The 18,411-nt window shown below is 51.7% G+C and overlaps 1 protein-coding gene across 1 annotated transcript in view; it reads left to right on the plus strand.

Moving 5' to 3' along the window:
* LOC144121299 (ubiquitin carboxyl-terminal hydrolase 48-like) overlaps nucleotides 1-17,391 on the plus strand; it is a 62,394-nt gene extending 45,003 nt beyond the window's left edge. Inside the window, exons 23-28 of the mRNA XM_077654440.1 lie at nucleotides 1,969-2,075; nucleotides 11,952-12,160; nucleotides 12,231-12,374; nucleotides 13,371-13,413; nucleotides 13,629-13,658; nucleotides 17,115-17,391. Of these exons, the coding sequence (XP_077510566.1) occupies nucleotides 1,969-2,075; nucleotides 11,952-12,160; nucleotides 12,231-12,374; nucleotides 13,371-13,413; nucleotides 13,629-13,658; nucleotides 17,115-17,134 (553 nt within the window). The 3' untranslated portion in view covers nucleotides 17,135-17,391. The remainder of the gene's footprint in view (nucleotides 1-1,968; nucleotides 2,076-11,951; nucleotides 12,161-12,230; nucleotides 12,375-13,370; nucleotides 13,414-13,628; nucleotides 13,659-17,114) is intronic.
* The last annotated feature ends 1,020 nt before the right edge of the window (nucleotides 17,392-18,411 follow it).

Below are 18,411 nucleotides of genomic sequence, written 5' to 3' on the forward strand. Positions count from 1 at the left end.
TGGCACATTGTGGTATATCAGAGTAGCAGTGCAGTGAGAAACTTGCCATTGGAGACAGCGTACTTGCGCATCGAGTGCAAATTTGACACTTAGTCCCGAGCAAGAAACAGTGGAAATCACGAGACGTGAAGTTTGGCAGACTGCTGTATGTTGCAGTGTTGCATGTTAATGGCAGTTATCCACTTCTGGTGCACGAAGAGATAGGCTGCTATGAAGGTGAGGCACAGTAAAACTGTTTTTGGAGGTATTAAGTTTGTTCATAAACTTCTGCTCGACTTTCCATATACTGCAGCGTCATTCCTCGCGCTACGCTCGTGTGCTTTTTTGTCTTTCCTTTTTCATGCCCACAAAAAGGCCACGCCACCCCTACAAAAGCTCTAAGCTGCCAACTTGCAATTAAGATTACTGGCACAAAGCGTATTGCACAGCCACGCCACCCCTACAAAAGCTCTAAGCTGCCAACTTGCAATTAAGATTACTGGCACAAAGCGTATTGCACAGCGGCATCGTGAGAAACGCACTGCCAGAGACAGTACCATATCTGTGCCCAGCACGAACATGAACGCAAAGTTGCGATATATAGGAGAGCCTGAAAGAAGATGCAAAATGGAACCGCCTTCTTTTCTTTCTAATAATTTTTGGTAGACAACCCAAACATCTGCATTATCGTCCATGTCTTACATTAACGCCAGTAATTTATTGAACAATGAAGATACGATACTCTGATTGCTCCTCACATTAATGGCACTAATTTATTGAACAATGGAGATACAATAGCGCACTTGCACCATCAGTGATATGATGGCATAGTCAAGGTTTAGTGCTGACTGCCACATTGGCCTTATGTCGAAATTTCTTGCAGCTCTCTTGAAAAGATGGCGTGTGCATGACCTTTGTGTAGTAGCAGTGGTAGCAAATGTTGTGCTTTGTGAAGGCTCAGAGGCGGCTTTAAGGAACGGCTTTCTGTAGTGGCATTGAGTGCACCGTTCTCTCCTTTTCTTTCCTGTGTTTGTAACCATCTTTGTGCCTTGCCCTGGCTGTGATCTTTATCTTTAGCTGAAAACATTTTCGTTGTTCTTAAGGTTCCCTACCAAGTTATTTAGACTCCCTTTAGGCCCAATCTTAGACTAAAAATTTCCTTCCTTGAATGGAGCATCACTGGTCCCCGAAGCTTGAACCATACTGAGGCATGAGGACAAGATTCTTTCTCCTCCTACATAGATTTGGAACTTGAATGACTCCGTAACGGCCAAACTGTGCTGATAAAAACCAAAGTTGTGGCTTGGAGACTTTTGTTCAAGGCTGTATGCGCATTTTAGTGAAATAATGTGTTCATGCAAGTTCAAGAGAAGCGGCTGGGCTTGTTTTAGGCATTATGAATGTCAAAACCGGTATGTGGCAGTGGTCACCACTTTTCCCTGTGGCCCAACCCCACGTTTTCATGCCCAATTATGTAGAATTGTCTGCAAGTTTGAGTTCCAGGTACTCTAGTCTGCATAGTGGCGAATTTCTCTGCAGTTCATATTACGTTGATCTTTGAAGGTGCATGGCTCAATGACAAAAAAAAAAGCACAGGTATGTGGGGTGCAGGTTCATGACACAGATATGTTTGGTAGCGTGCCGTTGCCCAGAGGGATGGCCACATGCGTGACCTGTATTTCGGGGTCTTGCAGCTTGTGAGTTTTTGAGAATGTGCACTTGCAGAAGCTTTCAGTGTTGATGCAGCAGCATTGCGTGAAATGTGACCCATGCCTGATTTAGAAACTATCATTACGTCATAAATCGTTTCAAGGTTCCGTAGCTGTCTTTAAACGGAACACACAGCAATGTCAGGTGGTCTGTTGTGTTGATATGAAATGGAAAGAGGATCAAGAAAGTGCTCTGTCTGAGGCACCAGCCGCCCCACAATGTGTGCTGTGTGGCAGGCACACAGTATGGGAAGCACGACCTGTGCACATGTCCTTGCAGAGCGGTTGCCATCTGGCCACAAGAGTGGGAATCGCTTGTTCAACTCTTCCCAGCCGACCTGTGCGTCACTGTGTCACCAGGGGAGCGTGGGCTTACTGCTGAACCAGGCAAGTGGCGCTCCATGGGGAGCAGTTTCTCCCTCTAATACCGACTAACATTCATACTTAACGTTTGTGCACTGAAACACCCCTACTGCAAGGTGTATGCCAACCAAGGGTATTATAAGGCCTGTGGATGTCTATTGTAAACACTGGAGGAGAATTGCTGGCAAAGCTAAATTTTGTGTTACCAAAATATATTGTGCATTTTCAGTCACCTCTCTTGTTCCTCTGTATTGAAAATACTTAACTGGCAGTGCGCTCTCTTGTATTTTGAACTTTTGGTGAGCAGGCCCAGCAGTGGCCAGGACAGCCATTGACTTAATGAAAATGTGTCGCAAAAATAGCTAGTAAGCATAGATTGGAACAAAAACCTTGAGTAAAGATGAAATTTGGGGCGAGTTGGTAAGCATTCGTGGTGGTTGAACAGCGTAACAAAGGCGGGACAAAGAAGCATTGACTAGCAACTGAATTTATTGAAGAACGGAAAGGGATAGTATACAGTAAGTGCTAACGATGGAACAGAAAAAAAAAAACGCGAAAAAAGTAAAAAGCCTATGCCACGTGCGAGGCAAGATATCCAATTTCCTTGCGATTTGATGTCACGGAAGGACTGCTGATGCATTTTTCTCCAAGAACATTTTTTTTTTCGGTTTTTTCTGTTTGATTGTTGGCATTCACCGTATATTATCCTTTTAAACTCAGTTGTTAGTCAGTGCTTGTCTTGTCTTTGTCCTGCCTTTGTTGCACTGTTCACCCACCATGAAGAAAAATGTTTCCTTCAAAAAGAGGTGCTCTGTTTGTCTGTTAATGTAGTGTGATTTCAGTATGTTTCAGAAGTTCAATCTTATCTATCGCTTCAACTTTCAAGCCCTTCCTGATTTGCAACCTTTGCTCTGGGACTCGCCTGTCACCTCCTGTCTTTATAACCCTGTTATGCGGCCATCCTGAAAGGCCTTTCCTATGGGGGTGTCTCATTTTCACTAAAGTAACAAGTCCTAAAAGAAGTAGCGGCACAGCTACGCACTGCAAATTGTAAGTTGAACAGTCGAACTTTCAACGCTTCCTGCTGCGTACTAGGTGTGGGAAGTGAAAGTGAAAACAGGAATGCAGTTGAAGCTCATTATGACGAAGGCCAAGGGGGCCCGCCACTTCTTCGTTGCAGTCATATGTGGCCCTGGCCGCACTGTCACATGTAAGTGGACTTTTTGTCTGAGTGCACGCTGACGACAGCATAGCTGGCGTTTGGTTGGCTCCTGATGTTTGCTGAGGGAGCCTTAAGCACGTGCACTGAGCTCCCCCGATGTGGCCGAGTATAGGTACACCAAATTAATATATTAGCCTCGCCAAAGCGTGTACGTTTATTCCTGCAGAGCCTAGAAAACAGTTCTAGGAGGAACAGTGTTGTAGAAGAGGAAAAAATTATCTTGGTACTAAGGAAAAAAGGTGGCCCAGCTCCTACTGCTGTAGAGGACATAGATTATATTGGGACTAAGAAAAAGAAACAAGAAAAATATCAGGGCGAGACCTATCCACCCCTATTTTCTCGTCGCTGAGGCCGGTACGGGCCGCGGTAAAAGCGGACGCGCGGCTCTTGATTCTGTCGCTAGTGCCCGTTTTTAGTTCGCTTCCCTGCATGGCGCATATGCACGCTCGCCAGAGCACTTCACCGCACGACAGCGGTGTCCAGTGGAAAATGAGTACGCCGAAGAACATTTTGATGATTTGATTAGGGCTCCCTCAACTGCTTCGAAAGCAAATGACCTTAGCCTCTTTCTAGTTTATTTCACACCGCGGGCGGTGACGTTAGCGATTGCTTCTTTGTCGCGGAAGAATCAAAGCAGCGTGCTCGAAGCTACATATCAGTTCTGCGGTACTTGACACTCCTTCGTGCCTGATGCAACTGCTTTGATAATGGCCGCGTTCTGTTCAGACGTCATCGTCTTGCGGTGATGTTGTTTTCCATCCCTGGCGGCAATCCTTACGCCCCTTCCCCCCCCTCCCCGAAACCGCGGCTCGTCGGTATCGCCAGGCACACTAAAAGCACTGCCAAACGGTCGAACCACGAGACCATGCCGTGAAAACCGAAACTAAACGGCGCACGACGTCAGTCACAGTGCGCTCGCAGCGTGGGCCACGCGCAACGAGTATGTTGGAGAATAGGGAGACTCTGTAATGTAACCATACCAAACCGGCCTGTCTACAAGTTTTGTTGAGACTGCAGTGACCTTGGCAACTCTGTCGAGGCGCGGCGGGTAGCGTGCTGGAGTTTCGGCGAAGATCAGAACGCGGCTAGGCGTCAGTATTTTTGTCGTGCGGAAGCTGATGAATCGTTCGGGGAAACGCCACATGCGGGTTCCGCTTGAGACGGGAGACGTTTTTCGCACGTTCTGCGCGGTGTACCTTCAGGTGATTTCAGTTTGCCGCACCGACTGGCTGCGGAGTCGGAACCGTAGCGCGCCATTACAAGTTTATATATGCTGAGTACGAAATCACTAGGGACGTTCTCAGTTGGGGTTCTTTATTTCCCGTCGTAATTATTAATTGGTTTTTGGGGGAAAGGAAATGGCGCAGTATCTGTCTCATATATTTTTGGACACCTGAACCGCGCCGTAAGGAAGGGATAAAGGAGGGAGTGAAAGAAGAAAGGAAGAATAGGTGCCGTAGTGGAGGGATCCGGAATAATTTTGACCACCTGGGGATCTTTAACGTGCACTGACATCGCACAACACACGGGCGCCTTAGCGTTTTTTTCTCCATAAAAACGCAGCCGCCGCGGTCGGGTTCGAACCCGGGAACTCCGGATCAGTAGTCGAGCGCCCTAACCACTGAGCCACCGCGGCGGGGCTCCCGTCGTCAGGAAATTTCATTTCTAAAAAAAGGAGAAATAAAAAAATTGTCTTCTATGGGAACTTCTGAAGGGAATAGCTATTCTGTTATATCCATTATTTCGTTATAAACTGTTTCGTTACTGCGACGTTTGGCTGTATTTTGTTAATTCATGGTCCCAAGAAATCAGTTTCATATGACAGCTTCTCTGGCCGTTAGCAGCAGAAATTTGTATTGTCCTGGCCACCATGGGCACTCGCTGTTCCTGCTACATTTTTAGTGCATTAGGACCCGCGAGAAATGAAAACGCCTGTCCGTGAAGTAAAACTAGACAAAATTGTTTATGCTCGTGACGGTTCCATCTGCACAATGTACTTCTTAAATTTCGTCGCAAGAAAAATATGGGCAACAGCGCGACTTTCGCGTAGAAAATTTCTCACTTTGAAAGGGGCGAAGGGGAGGGGGGGGATGCGTATGCACACGGCACCATTGCGATAAACGCAGACTGCTGAAAGCAGCCGTATGGTCGGTGCTGTGGGTATTTACTGATGCGGCGCGGCCGGTCCTCTGGCGATCCGCTGCTCTTTCGGTTCTTCGCTGGTTGCACGGCCTATTCAAACTCTATTGTCGCTGGCCTGGTCGGCAGAAAACGTCATGGAGGGAATTTAGTTTAAACTAACCGTTACATACAATGATGCGTTCGTGTCGCCAGGTGTTTCCTGCACTCCAAGTACGCGCTATTTTGACGCGACTTAAGCACCAGTTCGAACGAACCGGAGGTTCGAATCAGCCGACTTGGCCACTTCATATTAATGGTATTTCACCGTATACTTATATATTTTGCGGCAGCACGGGTCCATATATCACCCACCCGAATGTCACGAATCGACGAGCTGGTCGTGAAGCCTCGCGATCGTCAGCTGAGCTCCTCAGCGCTGCGGTGATGCTGGTTTATCGGGCAACAACTTGGTGTTGCCCCATAAATATTGCCCTAACTCTCGATACCAGCTGCAGCGAGACCAGCAATGCTCTGCCGTTACCACTGGAACTCTGTTACCGTAACAATGTAACGGAGAATTAGCGGAAAGAGCTTGTGCGCGTTTCGTCAGTTGCCTGTTCTGCATAGCAGCAGATTCACAAAAAGTTCAGGTCGAGTTACTTGTTCTGTTGCACAGTCGTGCACTTACGCACCAATTATGAGGAAGCAGATCGGCAGTTCCGCCTGTCACTTCCGGGTTCCTCCGCTTCGTGTGGCGTGTTACGCGACTTTTCCTCACCCTGTTGATGACGGGTGTGCTGGCAGCCAGCTCTGTAAGCGGAAGCTGTGTAGCATGTATTCACTCGCGTGTGTAGCTGCCACCCTATGCATACTTGCGCTGCTGTTCAAGAGGCTGTTGTTCAAGTGTGCAAGTTTTGGCCTTTGATTCAGCCCCATAAGCTGAGGCGCCTTGTTCACTAACGGGTGGGAAGTATTCTGATTTCGGCACGTGCTTGGCTGGGCCGTAAACTTAGGCTTTTTCATTATCCTCCGGCTTTCGCTGGCAGTCAGCTCCAGGTGTACAGATCGTTGTCCAGTACGCGGAGGTGTTGGCCGTTTGTAGCGAGCGGGGTGTGTACACACCCCGGGTGCTGCGGGCCCTGCCTAGTTGTGGCACTCCCTTCTGCAGCGACGAGGTGCAGTAGGGAAAGAAGCCACGGAGTTTGGAGTACTTGTAACCGGGACTTAAATATGTCACTCTCAAATACCTTGGACGCCGTTCAGAGCATCGCCGTCTGTTCAGGGGTTTGAATCTATCGACGACAGCCAAGGGGGAAGGGGGATTCCCACCCACACGCACGCACGATGTTCCGAAGTTGAAGACGTGCCACCCGCCTCTGACCTCGGAAGAACCCCGGGCGCCGGGAAAGTATGAATCAACGAGAAAAAGAGGTGCCAGGGGTTAGAGAGGCCCAAAGCGGCGTGTAACGGGTTTTTCTGCCGCGGCGGGCCCCGTCGAGGTGTGGGAAGCGTGCGCATACATAGAGGCGGCCGCCGAATGCGTAACGCGAAGACGACACGCTCGGGGAGAGAAAGCGCCGCCACCTTGGGGCCTAAGCTCGCGTTAATGGTGCGTAGACGAACGGTCGCGACGGCGGCGCTTGTTTCGCGCTCTGCGTTGCCGCGCGGGCGCCCGCGAATGAGGGGAAGATGGGTAGCGCCCTCTCCCGGGGAAGCGAAGAAAAAGAAGCCGCTCCGACCTGCTGCTGCGGTGTCGACGGCTTTCCCCGTTTTTATCGCCTCCCCTCGCTGGGTGCTGTCTTTTGCTTCTTTCCTCTCCACACCGGTGGATGGCGGTTCGCGTCGTCGTCGTCGGCCGTCCATTTGCGCCCCCTCGTGTTTTTTTTCCTCCGCGCTGCCGGCCGTCGTCACAGGTCGTTTCCGCGGCATGATTCAGGGCGGCGCATCCGTCTTTGTCGCGCCGCGTCAGCGCATGCCGTGCCCGCACTTTCATTGGCGTGTCCCCCCCTCCTCCCCCTCACCTGCACTCCCCCACTTTTAAATACGCCCGGGCTCGCGCGCGTGTGTGTATGTGTGTGCGCACCTCGGAATGCGCTCGCTGCCGACGATATGGCCAAACTGGTCGTGTTGTGTGCAGCGGACGGAGCCGGTGTTCTTGTGGTGACGACCGCTTCCCTTTCTGCCCATGCGGGTTCTCGGCGTCGACCCCCATCGTGTTGTTGGACAGCGTAGTCGGACGTTGTTCCCGCGAGTCCTCGCTGACACAGAGTGCAGTCGCAACGGTGCGCACCTATAGTTACGAGTTCGCTCTGCAGGGCCTGTGGAGCTCCGCGAAGTGCAAAAGAAGTGCGGTCGCGTGTCGGTATGTGCAGACGCGTGCTTCTTCTGGTACACATCCGGGCGTAGCTTGTTTCACCAAGCGGCTTGACTGCGTCTCTAGTCACGCGGTGGATGAACAGTTACTTTGCACGAGGCGTTATTCCTCAGGACTGCTTGTCCCGCTGACATCCGCACACTTGGCGAGCGACACAACCTTGCGCGCCCGTTTTGCGTTCCTGTCTGGGCCGATGTTCGCAAACGACACGACTGCGGGCGACTTGTGCTCCAGTGGCGAGTCATGTCGTTAGAAAGTTGTAGCGTAGTACAATCCGCTACCGTGAGCTGCTTCCTCGCGCCGCCGGTGCTCACCCGCTGATTGGTTCCGACAGTGTAGTCCCGTGGAATAGAATCTCGGTAGTAGCGAGAGTATGCTACAACTCTATGAAGAGTATGTTTTGGCGTACCGTTATCGTGAATACCGCTCCCGTCAGGGGCTAGCTGCGCACTTACATAGTGAGCACGCGCAGTTTCATGCAGCCACGGTAAGGGCATAACTGTAACGTGGTAGCGGTTGACTAAAACGTTCGTTTAGAGAGACAGTTCACTGACTTGTATCGACCTTTTTTTTACGGCGGCAGTTGAAAGCCCCTTATCCAAATAAACGCGTGCCCAATGCGGGACTGAGAAAAACGGCGGAACAATTTAAAGCGTAATTTTTATATGGGCGAATACGTCCCTTTCCCGCGGTAGTCGATATCTGCAAACCCCCGACATTAAAGACGCGACTACCGCGCCGCCTAGGCGTCGGGCAGTGGAAGTGCATGGTGGCATTAATGAGTGTGACATTAACTGAGGTGCGCAGGTATTAAACTACAATTTAAATTGCTACGGTGGTTTTAAAACATTTTTGTAAAACAACATTCCTTGTATCCATCGCAGATGTCAGCAATCATTTTTTGCTGGGAGCAGTACGTGCTGCCATGACAGCGCCACTGTCAGCGCAGTGGCGCTGTCTGGATGTTCATAACAGATTAATAAATGACGATAAAGCAAGGCTAGACCGCGTAAAAAACTTAATAGCTGCGAGAGAAAAAATTTTGACGCCCGGAATATCTTCTAGTAATAAAAAAAAATCTGCGGAGATACTTAACGACTGCTTACATGTGGGAATGCGAAAGCGTTACTGTCCCTGGGTGCATTGTATACGACACCACCCACGCACACGCGCGTATGACGCCACCCGGAACGCTGTACTATATAAGAACGGTTACATTACTCTCCCTGAGTGCATTGTATGACTCCACCCCCCGCACACACGCGCGCGTATGACACCACCCCGGAATGCTGTACGACGAACGGTTGCATCACAATTTTGATACGAGATTCTGGGAGGGCATACAATTAAAGGTGCATATGTCGCGGCTCGAATCCCTGTCGCAAGCCAGCCTACAACTTGACCAGCACATGTATGCTATGTGCAACTAGAAATTGTATATGACACCACCCGTTGGCACCTTGACCTCAGACCCCCCCCCCCCCCCCCCCCCCGTCCTTTCTTTTTGCACTTTTGCGCCGTAGTATTGCGTCTACGGACAACCGCTCATCCTCCACCAAGCCTGTGTTACGAGAACTGTGCAGTGCAAGAAAAAGCGGTCCACTGTGCATTCCTCGAACACACGTTCTTGACGTCCCGTCTGTTCTCCGTCAGGTAGTTACACGCAGTGACCGAACGCTCCGCGAGTTCTACCTTGAACGATTAATAACTGGACGCCCCACTCCAGTTGTAGCCAACACAGTGCTGTGCGCGTGTGTGATTTAATTCCTCTTAAATGAACTAATCACGCGCACAACCGGGACACATTACTTATTGTGTAAATAGTTTGTACATATTACTTCTCCCCCCTGTCCTCTATTCCTGTCCCCTCACCTCTTTCATTTCATTTCTCCATTCTGCCTGCTGTCCTTTATTTCCGCTGCCCCAGCTCAGGTGCTTCAGTATCGATGGCAGGTGCCGGGGCTGGCAAAAATTTTTTCCTTCCTTTTTACTATTATTTTTAATAAAACCACTACCACCTGTGCGTTTTGGGCGATTTCTTTCTTCCTCGCTGCACACGCGCGAGATGCAGTGAAGCTGGAAGAGTGTCTGAAAGCAGAGAAAGTCGATTAACTTCCTTTTTTTTTTTTCGCCTTTGTTAGAACTCGCAGTTTGGCATTTAAAAGCGTCCGCCTGCGTGAACAGCGCATCTGTTAATCGTGTGGAGTACGCAATCGGCGTTTTATGTGTTTTGCTCATCTTTGGTGACCCATTGGAACGAACTGTAGCGTGCTTTAGCGCATGCATGTCAACACTGATCACGCCCGATGGACTACAATGACCTCGCTTTTCCGACTGGACAGTCGCCACTCCTTGTCAGGGATAGACATTCCCCTCCCCGGGAGACGTATGCAGTGCCTCATTTTCTGGGTCTCACGCGTTTCTTACTCGCCCTCTTAGGGCCGCCTCGATGCGTGCCCTTTGGTAGAAAGTCTGAGCGGCGCTATTCCAAAGCACCGATGTTCCGGGCACGTCATTGGCTTCCCATTCAATAAAGACTTAGTGGACCCAGTCAGATATTGTTCCAAGCTGTTTTCTCGAGTCCCCGTTTTTTTTTTTTTTTACTGAATTACTGTGCCGATGAGTGGTACAGTCGATAGCCTGATGGTGACGCTGTCTCGCACGATCGCTTCGTTTATCTTCGTTCGAAACCTTTCGCCCGTTATTTCGCCTCCTGCGGATACCCGTGGTGTTTTGATGCTCGTAGCTGACGCAACGACGATGCCCCTTTGTCCGCCTCGTCGAAGAAATGCGCCGGTTAGCAGTCACTCCCTCCTTTATCCCTTCCCTTACGGCGCGGTTCAGGTGTCCAACGATATACGAGACAGATACTGCGCCATTTCATTTCCCCAAAAACCAATTCAATTCAATTCAATTCAGTCGCGACGAAAGGCCGTGCGGTGACTGTCGTCTGCAGTAAACGAGAATTGTACAGATACGCCGGGGAAATGGTTATTGCGTTGACTGCTGCACAAACGCATTACCACTGATTACGCTCGCGAATTTTGACGGATCGCTTGCCTTTGCTCTGCTCTTCTCCTCCTTCGCCTACACACTACACATTTTCTCACCCTTTAGGGTGTAAATCAGCTGTCCCCAGACGAACACCCTTTTCCAATTGTTCGGTGCTAAAAAAGGGTGCAGAGATCAGCACCCGGAAGGGTGCACTTAGTGATACTTTAGAGGATGTAATGGTTGCACCCTCATTAAAGGGTACTATTTTGCCATAACACCTCTACGAATGCATGTTGGAAGGGTGCTCCACATTGATTCACCCATGAAGCAAATGCCTTGGATTGATGCGCGCCATCGAAACTTTCATGCTTTGCAGCCTTCCTGAAGGGTGCTGATCTCTGCACCCAAAAGGGTGTTCGTCTGGGGACAGCTGATTTGCACCCTTAAGGGTGAGAATTTGTTTAGTGTGTGCTACTTCCTCCCCTACAACATGCTGCGTAAGCTGCCAGATCCAGTGGGGCCCAGGAATGGGGCTCCACTCGCTGAAGAGGGTGAAGACATCGCAAGATGAAGACGACCTCTGCACTCTGAAGTGTATGGAAACTAGAGCAGTAACCATGGCAAAACAGCGCGGAAAAACACGAGGACGGAACAAACGACGACACGTGTCCTCGTGTTTTTCCGCGCTGTTTTACCATGGATAGTAGTAAGCAACTTGCTCAGCTTTCCGTACTTCTAAATATAGAGCAGTAAAGTTTATCCTATCCTATCCTCCCCTCGTCATTCCTAGCTGAACGCGGGAAAATCCTGGCCTCCCATACCTACGAGGCTGTTTACGCACTGTGGATGGCTCGCACGGGACGTCGCGTGCTCCATGATGGTGGACAAGTTCCATTGCACATATCGGAGCAACTGGCTGAATTGAGCGTGTCTATAAACTCGCACGGGCTTTCACCGTGCCCCATAGTCCACCAACATGGCGATCACTATGACGTCGATGCGAGCCATCCATACGTGGCCGGGCTTTAATACATGCTTGTGAAGACACGGGGGCTTCCAGGCGATGAGAGTCGCCGTGCGATCGCCAAAGGGTCGCCGCGAAAATCGGGCGCACGCACCGAGCCCCCTCATTTGTGCATTGCCGAGCGTTATTGTCGCGAGTCCCGCCTGTGTTGTTCCCGGCGTGCAGCGCTGTGCGAGTCGTGCCGGGAGTCGGCGGAGCTGGAGCGCCGCCACTCGCAGCAGGGCACCGTGCTCGTGCGCCGGGTGTCCAGCCAGGAGGCCGAGGCGAGCGCCAAGCGGCCCCGGCTGGACGAGCGACGCCACCGGCGGGCGCGTCGCGGTGACCGCGCCGTGCACATGCGCGCCACGCAGACGCTGCTCGATCTCAAGCTCAAGGTCAGGGAGCACGTGCCCCGTGTGGAATGGGCGGCTGCTTGAGACGACGCCGCTTGTTAATACCTCGCAGGTGATGGAGCAGTTCACGGTGGCCCCGTTCGACCAGCACCTGAGCATGGACATGGGCGACGGCCAGTTGCCGCGGCCTCTCGTCGGCAACTCGGCCACCCTCGCGGAGCTGGGCGTGCTCCCCGGCGCCCTTCTGCTGCTCGTGGTGGGTGTCCCTTGCGCCGGTCTCGTCCGTTTGTATGGCGGATACTGGCCGCGCTAACGAACGCGGGGAGGCTGGAGCTTCCTAGTGTCTCGACTCTCTTTCTCCCTTAGTTCCTTCTCTCTTTCCGGTGTGAGGCTTTGAGGGGCCCCGTATCACATATCTGCGGGCCGCCGCGGTGGCTGAGTGGTTATGGCGCTCGGCTGCTGGCCCGAAAGACGCGGACTCGATCCCGGCCGCGGCGGTCGAATTTCGATGGAGGCGAAATTCTAGAGGCCCGTGTACTGGGCGATGTCAGTGCAGGTTAAAGAGTCCCAGGTGGTCGAAATTTCCGGAGCCCTTCACTACGCCGTCTCTCATAGCCTGAGTCGCTTTGGGACGTTAAACCCCCTTAAACCATGAGCCGTATCACATCTTTGCCTATCACAGAGCCACCGTGCAAACGGTAGGGCTCGTCGTCACGAGTGATACGTCGTTCCAATAGAGTCTCTTCCATAGTTTCAGAAGCAGTCAGGTTGCTCGATTTTGACGAACCAGCGCAATGAATACAGCGTACTAGACAAAAGGACTACGGCACGGACGGAAGCGCTCGCCAAAATCATGGGAAGACCAGCTAGTCTAAAACTGTTGCAAGTGTTGCTCAAAGTCAAGTTACGCGGTGCGACTTGCGGCATGAATCAGGCCGCCGTGCTGCTACACTTCCCTGCAAAAGGGATTGCTTTGCGGCACAGGCGCCGTGTTTAGCGGACCCGTGTAGCAGTGCGTCACGTTGCCGACGAATTGCCTGTTTTAACAAACTGCGCCTCTTGTGGATTCATTCTGGAGCTGTGCTGGGTGTCTGAACTGACCTGGCGCCAGTAAGAAAACTATATCGCCTGGGCACTCTGACAGCCTCAATGTTTTGTGTTCACTTCGGCCACGCGTTGTATCGCTGCATACCGTGAACTATGCGCCCGCCGTCCCCGGCGCTGCTGACGGGCCCTTTCTGTTTCTTCGCAGGTTGACGAGCCGGCGGGCGAGCTGGATGACAACGACCTGTCCGGTAAACTGAGCTCGGCAGCGCTCCTATATCTTTGCTGTGCATCTTGCAGCGCGAACCCATCTTTCGCATATTTGCCACCACTTTCGCGAATCCCCTTTTAACGATTAACTGCCGCTCTACTTGGGAGTTGGGGCAACTCGTGAATGGTCAAAAGTGCCTTGCGCTGTCATCATCGCTGGTTAGCCGGCGCTTAAGGGTGGCTTTTGTCTTTGCAGGTAGGGAGTCTACCGGGATGGGCTTTAAAGGTAAGCATGCCAAAGAGTCGTTGCTGGAGACGCGCTGGAGTCCGAGCACCGAAGTGCGTTGTAGTCGTGCACGTTCGATGCAGGGCGGGGCAGCGATAATAAAGCAGCCTCTGTCACAAAAAAGAAGGTAACGTATAGCGATGACAGAAGCTTGCGGGACTGCGCCCAGCGTGGTCGACTGCAGTGGCGTAATATCACTTCGAGAAATGAGATGTGAGACCTGTACAGCGATAGAAAACGACAGCACGCGATGCGCATTGGTTAAATGGCATACTTTTTTAGAACGGTACGCAGTAGTAAAGCAGCACTGCTGCCATGTTCCCATGGTGTACGGTGTTAGAGAATGTAGTTCGCTCTTGCTGGATTTCAATAGTCCTACAGAAGGCTATTCGATGAGGGCGGTAGCAGCAAGCTGTCTTAGGTTTGTGTAAAGTTGCGAATTACTTTGGGGTTGTCGTGACGCACGAAGGATACGCTGTGTTGAACGTAATCGCGCGTCGATTCGTTGCGGTCACCTTGTCGCATGCAGTTGAGTCAGAGGCAGTGGCAGGCGATTGTGCGTGGCACGGGTAACCTGTCTGCGCGATGTTCGCGACGAGAGCAGAGCTGCACAGCAGCTCAGGCCCGGGGCTAGAAAAGCTGCCTTCGGTATCGATGCAGCGAAGTGTCGGTGCATCGTCACTAACATGCGCATGAAAGAACCGAACTGGCATTGACATGCCAGAGAGAGCAGAGGGGAACGTTACATTTTTCTTCGGGGCGGTGTTGACTGGAAGGGAGAATTGTTTGCGTGGTCATATAGGTATCTTACGGGCACGTTTGCAAATAGTAGAGAGTTATAGCATATCGTTACCGTGTTCGCGTTACCGTTTACCGGGCCCGGCTAGCGACGTCTGCGCATGCGCCGCCACTTACCGGTCCGCAAACACTTTACGGAATCCCTTTTAGCGTTGCGGAAAGTTAGCGTTCGCTTGTAAACAAACATGGCGGCGCCCTGCACGGCCGCTTCGGACCAAATACAGCACCGCCGCCGCGTTCTTCGGCGCCATTTCTCGCTATTCATGAAGGCATTCGCTTTTAATTTGCAAACTCTCACTCGTACCTTGAGGTTTGAGTAACAACTAGGCCATGTTTTTGAGGTTATTTGCCGATTTTTGAGCAGTTAAGCCTGACTATATGTCGTGTACATAGCCAAATAGCAACGACTACACTGCAGCTCTTCAGTTTCGTGCCCGATTTAACATTTGTCTATATTTTCATGATATTTTTGCTCGAAAAAAAAAAAGACTGGTAATTCTCTTGGTATATTCATCAGTAATTGCAGAAAATAAAAAGTTTCTCCGGCCCGATGTTGGCGCGCTTTAACTTACTGCCACTAGATGGCGCCACCGTGTTCACATCCAAACACATAAAGCAGCGACGTTGCGGCACGGCGAACAGGTGTCGTAGTTGTGATATTTTTTTTTACAGCGCTCGCAACGCAACGTGCGCTGTGTATACAAGCTTAATGAGGTCTACGTAGTGAAATTGTCAACTGGCCAGGGCAGGCAAATGTGTGTAGCTTCACGCGTGCACATTTGAAAAGCCGCATAGTCGGCTGTTAGCTGAAGTGCAGTCGGTACGTCTTTATATGCAGAGAAAAAAATTATTAAAGTGTAGCATTTCACTTCATAGAAATGATTGCAACGCATCCGTTTTTTTATAATTAAAAGCTGGGCATCTGCCATCATCATCACTCGTTTTCGCCCTACGATAACTTGTTACGGGACAGACGGTACGCTAAAACGTCTTCGCGCCGCGCTAACCGGAAAATCCGGCGTCCGGTAACACGGTAACGATATGCTATAACTCTCTAGTAGCAGCAACGACAACCACACGCGGCCGGCGGTATCCGAGCCCGCGAATATGTAAACGATTCCGACGCTTCCCTACCCCCCGCCCATTAACCTAACCTGCGTTAGCCACTGCCCTTGAAACAAGAATGTGAATGTAGAAATGCGAAACAGAGTAAGCTGCGGTTCGTACAAGTTCCTCCCGTTTCGTTCGCTCCCAGCAACAGCGGTGTAACCTCGCATTCCAGCTCACACGGGAGCGCGTAGGCTGGCACAGACCTGCTGCCGCCGCCGGGTATGTGGGCCGGACATCCCCCGTTTCCCCGTTGCAACCCCCGTCCTCAGCGCCCCTGACCTCTCTCTCGCGGAGAGGGAAGCCGAAGTCCCCGGATCCTTCGCCCACTTTTGATATACGCCCCTACGCAGTCCTCTCCAGCCAAGTTGGCCCGTGATTGAGCGCCGCTAGACGGCTAAGCTCCGTTTCTCCCCAGGCAGCACCTAGGCGCCGAGTGACGAGGAAGGTGAACGGACCGGCGTCGAAAAGCACGCGCCGGCGTTGTGGGATCGTGGCTCCGTGTAGGGGCACCGTTTTCCCCGGCGTCTGGGAAATCGGTTGGCGGCGCCGTGGATGCTCGGCTACGGCTCGGGGTCGCGGGGAGGTAGGCGAAGCGATGCCGGGCGACGGCCCTTGACCCCCGGTTCCCACGCCGAAGGACGGGGCCCAAAGGGGGCGCGCACATCTGCCCCGAGGTGGCGCTTCCGCTGGCTTCCGCACACGGTGGGCGCGCAGGCTCCCTCCCCCCTTTCTTCCGAGGTGAGGTGGCGGGGGACTCGCGGGAGCGCGTCGCCGCCCAGCAGAATGGGTCGGAGCGGGTGATGACCCCGCCGCGAGCCACAGGTGTTGGCCCTGAGGCCGCGAAGGGTTTCCGCGCGTACAGTGCGCACCCCGTGGGTTCTTCCAGTGTACGACCCGTGCTACGTGTGGCTGACACATTGGCCGTGGCGGCACGTAGAGGGGGGGCTAATCCGATGCGTTGAATCTTTTCTGATTCCTTCTGCGCACAGCGCTGTGGATGAGCGTGTCTTCGCCTCTCCCTACGCATGTCTTTCAGCCCTGGCACTTTTTTCTTTTCCAAACGACGTCGATTCATGCGAATTTGACCTGGTTTCCATCCCACTAAGTGGCTGATTGTTTTCCGGTGACTCCCGGGTGCTGCCCGCCGTCACTGTAGGTGCACGTAGCAGCAGTGCGGCGGGGGGGCGGGGGGGTGCAGTCTCTTGAAGTGTGACTGGCCACATACCAGAACTTGTGCACGTTTCGTGCTCCATATCCGGGCGGAGCCCTAGGCCGAGGCTTCTGGATTCTGATCCCGGGTGCCTCGACTAGTCGCTGCGCTAGAGTGCTTTAATTTCGGTGTTGCACCTACGGACACAGCAGTGGGAAGGCTGTTCATTAACTTTTGATATGACAGAGTCGTTAGTATTGTGTTAGCGCCAGCTAAGTTGCCTGAGGCATCGTCACTGCAGCCATGTTAGTCATGAGGAACAATGGTGTGAAAACACACTAAATAATATAGTTTCCCCAAGTGTCGCGACGTTACGACCCTTCGTTCTCTTCGGACAGGTACCAAGCTCCAGGAGTGAGGACCACGGGACCTCACCTGCCATCCGGCGCGCTCGACTGCACCACGCGTAGCCTCCGACTGGTGGGACATATGGCCATCCTCCACTGCTGTGAACTCTCTTGCCAACGCGCACACGACGGCGCGGTGCGGCTCGCCGGGGCATGCGAGTCGCCGCGCTGTCACAATGCGGCTCTCCCGCGCCCCCTGTTCTCACATCGAGCGTGACCGTCCTTTGTCCTTTTTTTTTTAACCTGTTGAATTAAAGTCACAAAGATATGTCTTGAGTACCAATCATTGTGTGGCGCTGCGGACAGGCGAAAGCCAACCACGACTGCGTGCCTTGAAATCATATAGACCTTACCTTAAAAAAAAATTATTTCGACTGTCCATAGACTTCTGTCTATAAAGTCAATAGACTCTCCATAGACAAACCCTAGAGAACTGTCTATAGGCAATACAAATCGTACAGAGTGTCTATAGACAATCTATAGATTTGTGGCCATACGCTTTTAGTAGACCTTTGTCTATAGACAGTCTATAGTCTTTGAATAGACAAAAATAAATATAGGAAGGCAACAGAGCCTATAAGAAGTGTATAGACTGTCATAGACCATTTTGTAAAGGTTTTCGCTGTTTAAAGTTTTAAGCATGCGTGCATACTGGGCTATGTCGCACGTCCGCAGTGAGCTGCACTCCTGAAAGCCGCCAAATATACTGCTGCCGCCGCAGCCTGCAGGGGGCGAAACCTGAAAACGAGTACAATCGTAGGTCAAAACTGTTCCTTTAGACGGCAAGAAAACGTAAGACACAATGGCGAACATAAACCGGAAACTAAAGCCGCGTAGCAAGACATAGTATACTGCTCTATAATCACAAAGTATAAGCACGTGGAAGACTAGAAAACTTATTTCTTTCGAGGCTCTCAGCCTTTGGCTCTAAACTACCCGTGAGAAGAGCAGCCCACGCCGAGTAACAACCACTGACTGAACCATGGAAGACGATCAGGCATTCGTAAGAGGAGAACTGAAGAGCGCTTTGCCGCACGACGGATAGATAGTAGATCGGCTGCCTATCAAAGCCTCCTTCGCTGCTCCTATGAGTGCGTACCGTCCATCGCGAGGTCCCCTCTTCGCTCAGTTCGTTTTAGTACGTAACGGAGATGGCATTCAGACAATAATAATAATTGGTTTTTTGGGGAAAGGAAATGGCGCAGTATCTGTCTCATATATCGTTGGACACCTGAAGCGCGCCGTAAGGGAAGGGATAAAGGAGGGAGTGAAAGAAGAAAGGATAATA

This window comes from Amblyomma americanum, chromosome 2 (genome assembly GCF_052857255.1).
Source record: "Amblyomma americanum isolate KBUSLIRL-KWMA chromosome 2, ASM5285725v1, whole genome shotgun sequence".
Lineage (NCBI taxonomy): Eukaryota > Metazoa > Arthropoda > Arachnida > Ixodida > Ixodidae > Amblyomma > Amblyomma americanum.